Source organism: Perognathus longimembris, chromosome 15, assembly GCF_023159225.1.
Source record: "Perognathus longimembris pacificus isolate PPM17 chromosome 15, ASM2315922v1, whole genome shotgun sequence".
Lineage (NCBI taxonomy): Eukaryota > Metazoa > Chordata > Mammalia > Rodentia > Heteromyidae > Perognathus > Perognathus longimembris.
The window spans coordinates 46417600-46435516 of record NC_063175.1 but is presented as its reverse complement, the minus strand read 5'-3'; the positions used below and the strand labels follow the sequence as shown (position 1 = coordinate 46435516).

The window sequence follows — 17917 nt, the reverse complement described above, 5'->3', positions numbered from 1 at the left end:
CGAAACAAAAAGACTGTAGGTGCCCTTGAAATGAGATCTTTGACTCTACTTTGAAACTACATCCCTTTTAGCTAACAAATTGCTCAACAAATGCTTATTTCATTAATAGCCTAGGTTCAAAATTTGGCAAAAATATCTGAAAACAATTGTTGACGTTGTGATTTCAGATTAAAAGTGTGAGTCATTCACAGTTCAATAATAAAGGAGTTGCCAATTCTGGAAAAATATCCTATGAACCTTGAGGCATCTGCCGTCTTTCCGGAAACCAGTAGGACGTCAGCTCCGCAGGGATGCGGGTTCGGGAGAGAGTCAGGAAGGATCTGCTGTGGGATCTGTTCTCCAAAACTAGGGCTGAGCCGGCTGCCAATCCCTAAGTGACCTCATAAACACAAGAATGAGAATAAAGAAATATTTCCTACAATTTCCCCCCTTTTTTTTTGATGAACGTGAACTAAATTTTAAAAAGCATCAGCCTAACAAAAAAGCTTCCTTCTCCAGCAAGCTTAACATCACAGACACAAGGCAAGGCAGCTGAGCACAGTTATTGTGTACACAGTAAATCAGCCGCAAAAAGGGGCAGCTCAACAGGGCGCCAGGAGGGTGAGATGCACACTTAACCCCTGAACACATCGCCGCTCCAGTTCTCCCCATCCCAGGCCTCTGCAGTCTGTGCTAAGTGTGCCAGGGATGGAACAGGCCATTTTCAATCTAAATCTTGTTATAGATTAATAAGCAAACATTTTCTTGCTTATTATACAATTCATCATGATGAAAATTACATTGGACTCCTCAAGGCTACATGCTGATGCACTCATTTATTCAGAGCTGTGTGGAGCAGCAAGTCATACTAATCTTCACGACAGAAAGGATGTAGGAACGAGATTTAAATTACCTACTGAAAACTATAGTATTTGTGTCTGTCCACATGCTAAGCGTACACAAAATGTGAGCACCTCTTTTTTTTGCTGACAGGGCTTAATGTCATTTCAGTAAAAAGCACAATTGTAAGTACTAAAGTAAAAACCTAGCTCTTCTCCAGGTAATAAAATAAAATGTTGAAATCTGATTTGTCTTTGAACGGGCTACACAGTTAGGTCTAAACAAAAAATGGATAATCAAACAGGTGGAAGTCTTCTCAAGATAAACCAAGAGAGCTGCACCAAACCAGCTTTGGCTTCCTTGAAGGGTGCACAGAGCAGATGCAGCCAGGAGGAGATCGAGGGATGAAAACATCCTCCAAAGCTATCCACAAAGGCCAGCGTCTTGTGCTACTGGCATGGATGCAGGGGCTCACATCCTTCTAACCAGGGGTACCAACAGAGAATCATCCAGCCTCCTAAATCCAGAAACTATCTTGAGCACCACTGTGCCAAACTGCTCATTCTAGAAATGGGCTCACAAGCTCTTGATACACTGAACCCTGGAAACATAACAATAGTGTCACCATCTACCTGGCCACAGAGAAACATCTACTGAATCTCATAAGATGTGCTACTTCTAAATACTTTTCTAATGCAAACACATTCATCATCTACCTTATGAGACAAACACTTTCACCCCAACCATTCAGCCAGAGAGTCACAGAAGCAAAAAAATTAAGTAGCATGGTGGTCTGATAGGAGGTAAAAGGTGAAGGCAGTGCCTTAGGTTTGAAAGAGAATACTCCCTTCCTACCAGTGAATCTTGGGACATTGGCAGGCAAATGCCCTATCTACAGACAAAGCCACAGCATTCCATTCTAGCCTTCAGTTGATCCTCTGCTTCACTCTTCATGAGCATAAAGTAGACTGGAAAGACAACAGGCTAATACATGTCAGCACTTGGGGGAAGTGTAGTGTATAGCAATGTGACCAAAAGAAAACAGTACTAAACTCTAGTTTTATAACAGGTTAATATTATGGCAATAATGAAGTATCATTTGCTGAGAAAATCAAAGAGGTGGTATAAAAGAAGGCATCATAGAATAGCTCAAGAATTTCTTTTAGTTCTTTCCCATTAGTCTGACCACATTTAAAAAGAAAAGTGTTGATGAGGGTGAGAAGAAAATGGAACTCTTGCACACCGCTGGTAGAAATGCAAATAAATGTTGTCACTAATGTGAAAAATTTTGATGGCTTCTTGAAAAGTTGAAGAAGGAATCATCATATGACCAGGAACTCTACTCATAGAAATGAAAATAGGTGTTTAAATTTTAAAAATGTGGACACATGAATGTCCATAGCAGCTCTATTTACAACAGCCAAGAAATGTAAACAATGTTTACAACTGATAAACACTGTGTGGTATAATCAGAGATGGGGCAATGCTATTCAGCCATAAAAGGAAATGAGGCACTGATAACATGCTGCAGTGTAGTGAGACTTTGTAAGTATTATACTAGTGAAAGGAATTAAGTTGCAAAAGTCTCCAGGCTGCATGATTCCATTTATGTGGAAGATCTGGAACAGGAAAACTCAAACAGAAGCAGATCTGGTTGCCAGCAGCCAGTGCTTAGTGGCACAGAATGTCTACCTGGGGTGGCCACTATTGGGAATTAGTGGTGGTGGATGTACATTGTTGTGAATGTACTTAATGGTTAGAGTGGCCAATCTCATTTTATATATGTAAAATACAGAAGGAGAGGAAGGCGGTAAGGAGGAAGGGGGGGGGGAAGAAAGGGAGAAAGGAAGTGAATAGAAGAAAAAAAAAAGGAAGGTGGGGTAAGGAAGGGGAAAATAAAGACAAAGGGGAAAGGAGGGGAGGGGAAGGGAAGGGAAGGGAAACTGAATCAGAAAAGAACACAGGAAGCAGGAAGCTGAGTTTTCAAGCCAGCACTAATAGCATCTCTACCACCACTAATATCTTTTGTCCCCATCACTCCTAGCCACATGGTAACCCCATGTGCTCCCATTTATTTTAGCAGCTCGCACCAGTGATTTTCCTCTGCCATTATTTTCTCATCATTGCTTCTTTGGATCACTCTTTTTATAACTGGTCATTTACTGTGCACAACTGAAACTCCAATAAAGTTCATTTAAAAATTTGTAGAAGAATGGACAAGTAATTCTTCATACTATCCAGTCACGTCATTTATTAGTGAAATATTTAAGAATAAGTACCATGTATGGGTGTCATTTTCCCTATAAACAATATATTTACACCATTTTTAACTAGTAATATCTCAAGGTACAATAAATACAGTTTGAAAACTGTCAAAGATTGATTCAGAGCTAACAATTGTGTTCAAATTACAGAAACCTGCTTTTATTTATTATCCTTATCCCAAATTTCCAATATTGAGGTAGTAACTATTTTTTTGTCTATTAAATACAACTTAGGAAAAATAATGAATGACCTACACCATAGCCACAGCCTCTCCCATTCACTGGAATCAGCACTTACTTGGCAAGTTGTTTCTCAGCATCTGCACAGAGTTCTAGAAGCCCCATGAGAACAGCAGACACATCCATGTAAGGCTCCCACACAGTGAATCCTCGCCCAATCAGATCGATGGCTGTTCTCCGGATTGTGCTGTGTGCAGGAAGTTTGGGGCTCGGAGGCTGTAGCAGGAGAAACGTCAGCGCCTTGCCTAAAATTACAAAAGAAGACTCAGAAGGGCAAAGGTAATTATACTTTGGTGACATCTTCTCTGAGGCATATTGGAAAATGGGTTTTAGGCAATAATGCTATTAAAAAAAACTTGATCTTACATGGTTTGTTTAGAGATATGCTTTGAAGAATGAAGAATACAAACTTTTATACTATATTCTACAGTGATCCGTTACAAATAATTATGTATACATGTGTAACTTCAAAACATTGTGAATGCTAAACCAAATGAACTCCAAGTTATGGAAATAAGTGGTTTATTGTTGTTGTTGTTATTTTCAACATACCATGTGAAATTCTGCCTTTTTCTTTTGTCTTTCTTCCCCATGGTTTTACCCCTGATGTCACTGTAACTGATTTTGGTACTCTGGGTATTGTATATACATTTATTGGAACTAGGGAAGGGAAGGGGAAACATCAAAGTGGATAGACAAAGGGCAAGAGGTGAACCAATGCAACAGCAATACTTAGAAGACAATATGCTATAAACCAACTGTACAACTGGGGTAGGGGACTTAGGGAGGAGAAAGGAAGGAGAAAAATGAGGGAGGAGGTAACAATTTGATAAGAAATGTACTCACTGCTTTACGAAAGAAACTGAACCCCTCTGTATATCACCTTGACAATAATAAATTAATTAAAAAACATTCGGAGTGATCCTTCCAAATGCGTGTTTTTTTTCTTTTGGTTCTTGTTGTTCCTTAATCAGAATTTACAAAATGGAGATGGTTTCAAATCATGTTATATGGTATTTCTTAATCTTTCTGTGGCATGAACACAGTTCACATGAAGATGCTTCCATCAGTAGCATGTCTCATGAGAGGTAATGTTGGGATGAGGGATGGAGAAGGTACCATAGTCTTCCTGCTAAGGAACCTATGTTCCTCCACATTCTGTAGCAGGAGCGGATATGTTACAATGATGTTAAGGGCAGAGTTAAGTTCTTTATACAGGTTCATTAAACAAATGTGAAACTAGTACAATGCAACTTTAAGTTGTCATAATGATCTAGATTTTAATTAACACCTACTCCTTTATGTTGAAGATTATGCTGACTGTTTCTACATATGCAGGTCTAATGCTATTATCAGCAAAGGCCCATTGACTCCAAGAGACATTTTGACATTCAAAAAAAAATCAGATGTAACTTAGAAGGAGTTTTCATTTTTAAAGGGAAGAAATGAAGCAAGTTATGAATCACAGAAGACATGGCACATCAAGTAAGAGGAATACGGGCTTCAGGTTGAAGACAGAGTTAACCACATGTTCCTGGCTTTTTAGAGCTAGCACAGACAGCATCTTGTCAAGTGTCCATTTCTTTGTCTATAAAATGACATTAGGTAGCTCTCATGAAGTCTGAGTGTAAAATGAAATCATGCCCACAGAGGGGAGTGTGGAATGCCCAAGCTCTGTTAAGTGCTCAAAAACATGACAGATGCCAGTTGCTCATTGTTCATGTCTATAATCCTAGCTACTCAAGAGGCTGAGCTCTAACGATAGCAGTTCGAAGTCAGCCTTAGCAGGAAAGGCCATGAGACTCTCATCTCTAAGCACTAAAAAGCCAGAAGCGGATCTGTGGCTCAAGTGGCCGAGTGCTAGCCTTCAGTAAAACAGCTCAGGGACAGCTTCCAGGCCATGAGTCCAAGCCTCAAAACCAGCATGATACACAAAAAATGACAGATGGGGTTCATAAATAACATGTTGAACTTGTCTGTTTTCCAAGTTATAAGTATGGCATATAAATTTTAGTTAAAAATATTCAACAAATAGAGTTATTTAATCATTTTATCTTATAGCCAGTTGTTAAGGAGAATGGGTTGAAGCAGAGGTAAAGTAAAGTAAAGGGTACTGTGAAAACCAGAATCTAGATGCATAGTGTATACTGTGGTCAGCATCTCTTCTCAGTCATAAAACAATGTAAGAATCTGATAGATGCCGCCAGTCCTTTGGTCAGGAAAGTACATATTCACCAAATTCTGCAGAAAAATTTCAAGGAAGCCATGACCCTAGGTTAATGATTCACACAATAAACAAACAAGGGGGCATATATAAGATCTCTTTGAGAAAACACCATGAGATTTTATGTTTCATATGTGGATAAATAAATGTAACTCGACCAGGACATGACTAGTTGTATAGCACCTGCCTAGAAAGCATAAAGCCCTGTGTTGAATCCCTACTGCTACAATTAATTTTACCTGCATATGTAACTGTGCAAGTATACTAGTAAAACTTTATAAAAGAAAGCCACTTGTTCTCTATGTCCTGTCTGCTCTTAGGTTTCCTTACTCCCTATCTTTAAACATGCGCATTTCTGTGTGTTTCCCTTTTCCTCTGTAGGTATGTCAGCTCCTCAAGGGGAGACACTGTTTTATATAACTTCACATGGTTCAAACCATGAGCACAGTGCTTTGCTGATGTGATGGACCTAAAGCAGAAAATAGATCTGTCATTGTAGCATGGACATGTCTAATATAGTGCTCTGCCCCAGTTTGTCAGAATGATATTACAAAATGTCAAGAAACCTGCCACTTCCCCCTTTGTTTTGCAGGAAGTTGTAAGAGCTGCAGAGAAACTGCACCTGCTGTTCTCCGCAGACCCCCAAAGCCCCAGCAGCAAGGCCTACAATCTAAGCACTAGGGCTCCCTGGAGGTAGATTCTTAGTAAGTAATATGGTAGAGGGGAAGCGAAGTTTCCTCAGTACAATGTTTTATAGCATTTCAATCATCATTTTCCTCCACTGCCCTCTACTGTTTCAGTATTCATTACAGGGAGGAGTGATCAGGCAACACTTGGGGCCTTGCTGGTTTCTAGGGGCCGCTGTGGTAGCAACTCTGGAGGCAGCTTCCTCATCACTCTGACAGTTTGTTCCTGATAGCAAAGGTAGAAATAGTCAACGGCTGACTTTTGGGTGCTTTCCATTATTGCTCTGATGCAGCTGGAACAGTGTGCAGGGGAGGTGATCATTTGCTCTGATGAAATGACCACAAAGGGAATCAGCAGGGGCAGTCAGAAGGTTCCTGTGCGTGTGTGACCATGGCTGGAGGTGAGGAAATCTAGTCTCTGGATCACCTCCACCCTTGCCTTACTTAGCTCATCTATTTCACTCACTGATCTCATAAGTAAAATTCTCCTACAGCAGCGCTCTTTCTTTAGCTCAAATTAGTCTCTAGAAAACATAAAGCAAACATCCGCACCATCCGAGCAGGACAGTTTTACGGCTCTGGCAGGCCATGTAGAGAGCATCAAGGCAGAAAAGAGAAAAATGGCAACTTTACACACGGCTTTTAAGTCTATAAGTAATAGTGTTTTCTTCCCAACAAGCTATTTTAGAATTATAAAGACATACCAATATTAAAATATTAAAATTCCAATCTGTCTCTGACAACTCATCGTAAGCAAAACATGTAAATAGCACAAGTTACAAAACCATTCTGAGTTAAACATTTGATTTCTAGCTATATTGATCAACAGTCTCTTAAGACTTTATTGTTACAAGCAAAAATGACACTGAGGTTCCAAAGGATGCCTAAAGCTTCAAACTGATTTGTCAGATGGTAGGTATAGTAGCCAGATATGCTACTGTAACACTAGCCTTTAAAACAGGTATATGATAATAGAGGTCCCATTTTCAACTTGTTTTCTACTCTCTCATTTAGACTTTTGACTTTATAACTCCATATAAGTTAGACATTCTGAAAGATGGACCAGAGTGATACAAAAATAAAAATATAATAGTATCTTTTCTATTGATTGCAAAGATCTCTTAGTAGAATTTTTACTTCATTATCATAATTTTCTCAAACTTTTATGACCTATTAAAAGGTGTGTATATGGGAAGGAGCAGAAATAGAACCTAGGGCTTCATGCATGCTAATCATCACATACTCTATTATTGAGCTACAACATAGCCTCCAACTGTTGCAGACTTTAATTTGTGTGGGATGGAGTCTAGTTTGCATAATCCTACTTATTATACATCTCATAATTTACTTAATGTAAGTGTGCCACTGTTCCCCAGTACTTGCTGAGAAAGCACGGTGGTGAAAAATGTTGTCACTCATTATCAGAATTGACACTTTCACGAAGGGCTCTCCAGTGAGCAACTTGTCTGATATTCATTAAAGGCTTTCTATAATTAAGTCTTAACCCATTCTCCCAAAGAATCACACAACACTTTCTGAGCATTTCTATACTATACTAACTGGTAGGAAAATAAAAAGGAGACTCGGTTATTTTCCTTAAGAAAATTCATTCTAGTTCAGGAGACAGTTGAGTTCGCAGGTACTCTGAATATATTTTGCATAAGGTTTATAAATATAAAGTACCAAGACAAAGGGTAACATGGGCACTCAAGACCACTTTAGAGATAAAAGATAGCTTCCAGGGAATATCATCACAATGTCAAAACCTAAATAATAAGTAGGAAATTACTAATCAAAGAAGGAAGAAATGGAAAGAAAATATTCCAGACAGAGGGAATCATATGGGAAAAGACCAGGAAAAGAGAAGGAACACAGCAAGGTCCCAATGTTAGTTATATTGGTTCAGCACGGCTAGAAACTAAGTGTGCATTTGAGGGGATGTTCAGCAAGAGGCCATTTGTAATGAAAGGTCTTTCCTGGGGAACTAGAAAGGTATATTCTCACACTATATTAATCTCAACTAGTAAGTCCTATCACTGGATCTGGACCAAGATTTCTGAGAGGCTCCAAATGCCAACTTAGTGAAATTAAGCACTGCTCAGGCAATCTGGGGCCATATTCAAGGCTGAGCAATCAAATTCTTGGACCGTCCTACTTGTGAGATAGATGTTTAATGCAGATACAGGGTACCTTGTTGCTAACATCTCTGTCAGCCTACTGGAATGTATAAATGAACACTTGAATGTAGACAGACTCAGAACAAAGGCAAACCAATCAAAACAAAACAAAATCCTTTAAGAGGCCAAAAGCACTAAAACCTAGAACTGGATAAATCACAATTAACTTAGACCCTCTGGCTGTTCAGAAACTAATTCTGTCGTCATGCAGTCAGGAGTAATATCAATTGCTCATATTTTAGTGCTATTTTATTTCAAGCTTTTTACCTCAAGTTATTTTTTTGAAAGAGTACCAACTTCAATCTTACTATTTTTTTTAAAGAGCAAGGCTTTAAGAAAATACTTATATTTTGCTGTAACAGCAAAGTGCTGAAAATGAGAAAAGGATTCAGACAAAGATAGCAAATAAAACCAATGCAAATTGTGTGTAAAAAGCTGACAGGATTATACTGTCCACAACTTGTTCCTCTGCCAAGATGAACACTACTTAATCATGCTATAACCAATTTAAAAAATGCCAGTGCTTAGTATTTTGTAGTATCTGGTTTCTTATGATGGCGAGCCCTTTTAAAAGACTAACATGGAAGCAACAGATACACAGATACACATCTGTGTGTATACACAGATACACACACATGCAAACACATGGACATATGTGCATTTGTGCTCAAATGTTACTACTCTGAATTACTTGGTAAGTTTGTATTCTGGGAATTTTATTTATCCTTATCACAAAGGACAGACTCAATTTATTAAGGCATGCTATGTGTATCAAAGATTATATAATAATAATTTATTATCTAAAAAGGACTACAGTTACGTATTTCTATAAGCATCATGTATCATGTTCAGCATCATTTCTCTATTTAATAACATGTTTATATTGCTGTTTCAGATTTCTCCCTCTTACATTTCCAACACAAGAGTAGGGACTGCACCTGACAGTGACCTTCAGTTCTCACAGTACATTAGGCACACGGCAGACTTCATTTGTTTACTTAAAAGACACACAACCACCCCCCACCCCATCCAAGTGCCAGTTACACACCTGAATATCAAAGTTGCCTCCTTATTTTTCCATAACCAATTTCTTAGATCTTACTCAGACAGGAACCAGATTTCTGTAGTTTTTATTTTTTTTTAACCCAGTTTCTCTTTGTACAGAGTAGCACTGAATTAGAAAAGACCACTGTAAAGGATATAAATTCAGTGACATTCTTTTTAGTTCAGCTTTTCATTTGTCATTTTTAATTCTTTATATTATTAATTGCTTCCTAAGCTTTCTCGCACATGATTCCCTAGAAGCCTGGAGACCTCAGAGGAATCCTGGGGTTCTCCGAGGCAATGTCCAGAGCCAGCAGTCACAAGCCCTTTGGAAGCAGCACCACAAGAGGAGACGGTAGCAAGGATAGCTGGAGAGGCAAAACAAGAGGAATGGGAATGTAGAATGGCCACGCTGGGGAGAGAAAAGAGGCTTGGATTTTGGAGCAATTATTTGTCAAAGGGAAAGACACTTGGATGGTCTGCAGCCAAAGCTGATGGAGAATCATCAGCCAGAAGGAGTTTTCAAAATCAGAAATTAAAGCTGAAGCCATAGTGAAACCATGTTTAATAGAGGAAAATGAAAATTTCTTACTGGATGATAAAACCAAAAGAATTTCAGAGGGTTTTTCGAAGAGCCTGCAGAGATCACTCATGCCTCACTGCTTCTGTTGGTAGGAAATAGGTGTTAAGCATTTGCTTGGTCTTTTGTCACTCCTACCCCAGGAAGTAGGCCTAGTAACAACAATCTCATTCCTCAGACTTAAAATAATCATGAACAAAGAAATGGCCACTAACCTTTCTTGGCTCTGAGGAGTAGAGAAGGGGAAAAAAAGGTCATATTAAAAATATACTTTAATTAATAGCTCAATTACGAGGAAATTCCTATGGGAGAACACATTATATGCACTTTAAACCAAATGAATTTATGATTATTTATGGCATTAGAATGAGTGCAAAATGAATTAATAATGATTGGGCACTTATTTCAAAGTGTAACCAAGTGAATGAAACCTTTTCCCACATGCTAATGTTCATCAGTGAACAAGCATGGCAGAGTGCCATCCAGAATTCTTGTCCTTTAACAAAACAAATTCCAAAGTACAGTACACTAGACATGAATATGGAATAACTAAGAAACATTTCTGTAACCAGTTGCTTTGTACTTATGTAATTATTTAAAACTTTTCTAAAGTCTTTCTGTACAGCATAAAATGTCAACATTTCTTTTTAATAAAATTATTAAAATAATTTTGTTAGAATGTTAACAAAGATATTTTAAAGCTCATCAGTCAAATATTAGTTTAATGAAAACAATGGTATTCAAGGTAACTAGCTGTGTCCTGTTCTATAATCAGAAGAGTATTAAAACCAAATATTCTGACTCAAAGTACACATTTTTCCTAGTCTATTAAATTTCAAATGAACTAAGTTGTGCCACTGGAATGATTAATCTTGATTGTCATTTTTTTGGTCAGCATTCGAGTTTAAACTCAGGGATGTCTTGCTTAGTAGCTCAGTACTTTTCTGTGTAAGCCCTGACTCCAGACCTTTTTGCTTTAGTTAACTTTTCAAGTAGGGTCACGGAGGTTTTCCTCTAGCCAACCTAGCCCACAGTCTTCCTACTTACACTTCCAGCACAGCTGGGACAACAGGCACGTACCACCATGCTTAGCTTGTTGGCTGAGCTAGGGTATTGCTTTGGATCCAGCTGCTCTCCACCTGCAATCCTCCCAATCACTGCCTCCTACCTAAGTAGCTTGAAGTCACTGTTCACAATCAGCTTCACTGGGTTGAGAGCAGCCTACGAGGTTAGGAAAGCACATCCCTGCGTGCTCCACAGGGAGGAAGAATTAACTAAGGGGGAAGAAGTCGCCCGCAGGTTTGAGGCCACATGAAACTTAGGTGCCACCCCCTTCTTGCTCTCCTGTCTGCCAGGGTGTAAGCTGCTCTGCTCGGCAATGCCCTCCCCGCCATGACAGATCCACATCTCTCAACTAACCAATACAAATCCTTCTTCCCTTCAGTTGTTTTCTCAAGTATTCTGTCACAGTGACACAAAGTCTAATCTAGTCATACAGTGAAATTTAATCTGATCTTGCTTTTGGTATAATGTATTTTGGATGGCAGACTAAAATATAACATAGTCTAGCCTTCCTATAAATAAACAAAAAGATATTGCCTAATGCATATTTCCCTTTTCTGCCTAAGGTAGAGAAAAGTGCTGAATGTTTGATAGTCTGAGGGTCAGCAACAAAGAAGGAAAATAATAGAAGCAGAGGTCCATGAGGTCAAACAGGTGTTACAAATCTATAATGACTATTGAATAATCCAAATGATTTCTCTATTTTCTTTGCAGAAGGCAGAGGACATAACTGGAATAAATGATGGAAAGGAGAAGGGTGGAGAAAGACAGAGAAGAGCCCTTCAGGGTTAAATGTTGATTCCTGCGCCCATTACCTGAGCGATCCTTTCCTCCCACAGTACTGACTGTGGGCCTGCTGTGTACCAGGTACTGTTAGGCCCAGGTCAACAAGGTCTGGATTCCAAGAAGCTTACTTTCTAATTGGGACATAAAAATCAATTTTACAAAATAAGGGTGGGGGATAGGAAGGGAAAAACTGGGAGGGGAAAATTGAGGGAGTGACACTGTTCAAAAAGAAATGTATTCATTCCCTGACTTATGTAACTGCAACCCCTCTACACATAACCTTTACAATAAAATATATTTTTTAAAAATGGGTATGTGAAGTACTACTGGGTACTATGAGGAAAAATAAAGCCTTTGAACCTAGGAGGTGACAAGAGAAGAAAGGACTGCAGATGATAATGTCTGAATAGAATCCTGAGGGAACTATAGAGGCCTGTGACTACTGTGAGAGAAAAACACAGGCCCTGAAGAAGAGGAGTGCCTGGGACATCTAAGGGACAGTACCACATCCAAGGTAGCTGGAGAGCAGTGAGCAAAGGGGAGGTAAGACAGTGCCTGCACTTACTGTGAGAAATGGAAGGTGATGCATAGAAAGGTGTCCTGGTATGTTTCCTGTCTGGAAAGCAGTTGGGTGCTGCACACAGTTCGGGTATAGCAGGGGCTGGGTGAAATCAAGAAGGCCTTTGGGAGGCCTTGCAATGGCTCAAGCAAGAGACAAAAGACGACAAGAGTATTGATGGAACAGTGAGAATTGTCTGAATTTTGGATTACAAACGGTTTTTAACTGTTAGAACAGATAAGATTGACTTAGATCATGATAGAAAACAGGCAGTGTGAGTCCAAAAATTCTGGCAGGAACAATTAGGTGAATGGCACTGGCACTCAAACTGAGTGACGACAGAAGACCAGGAAGCTTTTTAAGTAGGGGGACAACAATCCAGATTAGCTTCAAGCTTGAAAGTTCAAACTGTGTATGTGTGTATGTTTGTATGTGTGTATGTCTCTCTCTTTCTCTACATATATACATACCAATGTACATATATACATACCTATATATACACATATACATATATATACATACATACACATATGTATGTAACAAAGGTCTAAGCCATGTCACTGAATGTGAGGTGGGGAACAAGTGTAAAAACCAGGATTAAAATGAAAAATTTGGTAATCAGCCGTGTATAGATGGTGCAGTAGACTGGTGAATAAAGGTAGAAAAGGATTTTCACAAGCTGGAAAGAAGAGAAATATCAAGGCTGAGTACATGTGTCCAGTGGGGAGGGACAATTGCAAGAGAGGAGAGGATGATGCTGGAGGAACCAACTAAAGAAAACTTTCTAGCTTTCAAGCTAGAATTAGCATATGTTGCCAACATACTGAGTCATGATCTGAATTGCTAATTTGATCTGGCAATGGGTAAGTCATTGGGAATTTCATTTTAAAGCAGTCAGTGAAGTAAAAGGTAGAAAATCCTGAAGAAAGTATTTAAGAATGTTAGTTTAAGAAGCCAGGCACCAGTGGCTCATGCCTCTAATCCTAGCTACTCAGGAGGCTGAATTTTGAGGATTATAATTTAAAGTCAGCTTGGCTAGAAAAGTCTATTAGACTTTATTCTCTAACTGAACAGCAAAAACCACAAGTGGAGGTTTGGATCAGGTGGAAAAGCATTGGACTTGAGTGAAAAAGCTAAGTGATATTACCCAGGCCTTGAGTTCAAGCTCCAGTACTGGCGGAAGGAAGGAAGGAAGGAAGGAAGGAAGGAAGGAAGGAAGGAAGGAAGGAGAGAGAGAGGGAGAGAGGGAGGGAGGGAAGGAAGGAGGGAAGGAGGAAGAGAGAGAAAGACAGACAGACCAGAAGACAAAAATAAAGAAAGAAGAAAGAAGGAGAAAAAAAGAAAGAAAAATCAAATCCATATAACCATCTAAAGATTGAACTGAAAGCACATATGAGAATCTCAGGTTCATGTCACACATGAGCATTTCATGTTCTATTATTCACCAGAGTGAGCCATTGCTTTTCAAAGTAGAGTCCGGCCTTCTTCTGTACAGAACTCACTTCTCATTGCAGCTTTGTTTATGTTTGATTTCCACATACACTTTAACTCCTCCTAGTCATCTCTATGTTGGTAAATGTGCAGTGAGAGGGACTTGCCAGGGAGAACACAGCTACAGAAGCGCCTACCCAAAGCAAACCACTTATCACTGCTCAGTGCAAAGCACATCCTCAGTTATTTTATCCATTTGCACTACCTTAAAGCTTCAAGAATTTATTATCAAAAAGTACATATAACTAAAACCATGATCTTCTCCAATACCATTAACATTGACCTAAAAGTATGGCAAAATAACAAAAATAACACCTCTGAAAAGAAACAAAGTATTTCCTTATAACTTAATAACTGCATCTTCTTTTAAACAACTGAAAAAAGTGAATTAGTGAGCTATACTATCATTATAAGAGAAATCTCAAGGTAACTTTACAAGTAGTCCAGAGAAGATTAAAGACATATGAAAAATGACTTGATTCTCTTTCTAATTAACCACAGTAAACATTAGCTGGAACAAAGAATTGCTGAAGATTAACCCTTTGCAGCTCTTAGAAGACACTACCAAGTAAGCTGAGATAGGAAGACTGCACTAGGCCCAGGAAAAACGAATTCAGAATGATTCTACACACCAGGAAAATGGCCAAATACCAACATCCTCCACACAAGCACTTTAAATGTTTCTTTCTACACATTTATTCTGTTGAAGCTGAGTGAGGGGTGGGAAGAAGATGAGCAAACAAAACAAAAGTCACTCTGTTCCCCGTTCCTCAGTCTGGACATCTTTGTTTAAGCTTTGACTTGGCTTAAATGAACGAATTAATATTGACAAAAACATCAACTAAGCTAATGAGTTGTTAGTTAAGGCAATAAACATGTCACATTAGAGTCAGCGCAGTAAAGAGGTAATTAGCCCTGGAAAAGCCCTGCTGATTGGAGCTGTTGAGATCCTCTGCTCTTAACCTTTGAGTCCATTATCTAACCCAGGAGTGGTGGCTATGTTAATGGAAACTCGTCAGTAAACAGCAGCCTCCCTGAGAGAGATAAGTCCACCATCGCAGTCCTGGGATGCGAGGGGTACTGGTGTGTTCACACCTGTCATCTACAAAGCTCCATGATGATCTGAAACAAGGATAGATTTTAACATTAAACAAAGAGGAAGAACAAACGTATTTCTAAAGAAATTTTTGGCGGTATATGTATTTTTAACAAAAGAATACACACGTAGTAACACTGAATGTGACAAATCACAGTCACAAAACAATCAATCACAAAACAATCTCTCCTCTACAAGTAAAAAATGCTCGCATCTTTTCAAGATAAAGCACAAGACACTATATAATACTATGAGTGGCTGTGTTAAAGAAGCAGTCAGGATCACAATTAAAATATGAATTATAATTTATATCTTATAAGACAAGAAACATACATAGACAGTTCTGTACTTCTAAAATCTGTATGCTTATATGAGATTGCTTTTCAAAGCACCTTGCTCTGTAAGATCTGTCTCTTCCAGAGCCTCTCACTAATTTAACCAATTTGGCTTTAGGACAATTTCAACTAGCATTTCAAAGTCTATGTTTGAAAAAGAAATAAGACGCTTCTAGAAAAAAAAATTGCAAGCGGACAAAAAAATCTATATAACAGTACAGCCACAATATATTTTATGGAAAAAAAAAACCCTCCCACTCTCTAGTTTAGTAGGTCATACCTTAAATAAATCAAGAGACAATACTGAAGAAGAGAATTTGAATTTAGATAACCTTTACATAATTTTCACAAAATCATCAAGCATATGCTATCTTGACATTATTTCAAATATCATATGTGCATGTCTACAGAATAGATACCAATATTACAAATACATATCCATAGACTGATAATACAGTATTCATTTATTGTTTTCCTTTAGGAACATTTTTTTCCTTTTACTTTAAAATAAACATATGCACTACTTTGCAATTTGTTTTGTGTTTTAAGAATTTTATGTCATTTTTCTCTCACAAAAGAAGAAAATACTCCACCCAAATTTTGTTATCAGTTTGCTGTAAGAAATGGTTAGATATGCAGTTCCCTGGCCCTACTGCTGTGTGTGTGTGTGTATGTGCATGAGAAGGAGTGTGTATGTGTACGTGTGTGTTAGAAGAGAAGAGACAATGGGACATTTACTATACAGTAAATCAATATGTGCTATCTTTTTTTCAGGCTGAGTAATTTCGAAAGGGACAGGAAGCAATTAGCTGCCTCATATCCTATTGGCTAGCATACTGTTTTAATGTATTTTTAAAAAATTTTCCTTCAAACGTAACTCCGTTCTACTAAATTTATAAAACAGCTATATACAGCTAAATTTTCATCAGTTAATTCTTTTGTATAATCAAATCCAGTCAAACAGCACTACAACTGTCTTCATTTTCAATAGTGTTGTAAACAAAGTAAGAAATACATGTTTTTGTTAAAATGTCATTGACAGTTAAGTATAACTTGAAAAAAGGTTATAGCATTTGCTTCTCAGATTATACACATGACATTTAAAATGATCAAATGTTCCCAAATTATCTAGAGGCAAATAAAAAAATAAGGTTTTAAAAAATAATCTTAAAAATTGTATCCATGATGGATTTAATTTGATGCAATTACATAATTCATGTTGAGGCAGTATAGCACAGACTAGCTTGACTATTTTCTCATACTTGAAAAAAAAAAACATTTTAGCAAACCTTACTTTAAAATGGCAAGCTGGGGAATGGAAATTAGTGAGCACAGTGTCTTGAATACGAACTTAACATCCTTCATACAATTCAGACATGGCCCATCCCTAAAAACCTTGCTCCAGTCCCTTTCTGCTTTTAAAGAAAAAGGTATAGTTAAAAGTCTATGGGTAATAGCAGAGAGAAAGAAAGTAATCTCAGGATTCTAGTCCTGAGCTTACGATTTGATAACAGTTTCATATGGGCTAATTGAAACTGAATGTGTTTTCTCATCTAATGAGATAGATATGAAATGGGAAAAAGACCTACTTCTTGAGTTGAGAGTATTAAATGAGATACTGTGCATCTTGCCCCCCAGGTAGGTGTTGATATTTCACAGTCCTCTCCTATGTCCCTGTACTTACTTATTCAAACTGATCTTTAATTTTCCTGAGCACAGATACTTATTTGTAACCTATATGTAGGACTTACAGAAATCTCATGGGTTCTAATTGTTTTAAAATACTAGAAAGCAGCCAGGTGCTAGTGGCTCACACCTCTAATCCTAGCTATGTAGGAGGCTCAGGTCTGATTTGAAGCCAGCCCAGGCAGGAAAACCTATGTGACTCTCATCTCAGAAAAAGCCAGAAATGGTGCTGTGGCTCAAGTGGTAGAATGCTAGCCTTAAGCAAAAGGAGCTCTGGGACAGTGTCTAGGCTCAGAGTTCAAGCCCCAGGGCTGCCCCCCCCCACCAAAAAAAAAAAACAAAGGAAGAGGAGGAAGAAGAGGGAGGAGGAAGAAGAGGAGGAGGAGGAGAGGAGGAGGAGGAGGAGGAGGAGGAGGAGGAGGAGGAGGAGGAGGAGGAGGAGGAGGAGGAGGAGGAGGAGGAGGAGGAGGAGGAATCCAATAGAAAGAATGTAGAAAGAAAAGAGACTGCATTTCTGCAATGCCTGGAGATGGCAGAGGATGTGCTGGGTATTTACATGTGGTATTTCATTTAGTCTGGAAGTAGCCTGCAAAGAATATAATACTAGTTCCAACTCTGAGGATAAGAAACAGTTTCTCAACAACTTTAAAGAACTCTAGGTCACACTGTTAGCATTACCAGAGTAAGGTTTACCTGACTTGTAACTCTGTTCTATCTATATTATGAATACCATTTAAAAGCAATCATGCACAGCATATCCCATACTAAAGGTGCTATCTGCAAAGGAATTTTACATGTACTTTGGAAAATGAAATACATAATACTCTTTACTCCTGTCCATGCCAGCAACTATAAACTGCCTTTTAAC

General features: G+C 38.4%; 1 protein-coding gene and 1 long non-coding RNA gene across 6 annotated transcripts in view; one reads left to right on the top strand and one right to left on the bottom strand.

Moving 5' to 3' along the window:
* The window catches only part of Wdr7 (WD repeat domain 7), a 252259-nt gene that overhangs the window by 82162 nt on the left and 152180 nt on the right, over positions 1 to 17917 (bottom strand). For all 5 annotated transcript variants that reach the window (XM_048363808.1, XM_048363805.1, XM_048363804.1 and 2 more), the window contains one exon: positions 3382 to 3568. In XM_048363808.1, coding sequence (XP_048219765.1) covers positions 3382 to 3568 — 187 coding nt within the window. The remainder of the gene's footprint in view (positions 1 to 3381; positions 3569 to 17917) is intronic.
* On the top strand, positions 103 to 16834 carry LOC125364295. Its single transcript, XR_007213458.1, has 3 exons — positions 103 to 2393; positions 8853 to 8861; positions 16824 to 16834. It is a non-coding gene; the product is annotated as an uncharacterized LOC125364295 (long non-coding RNA).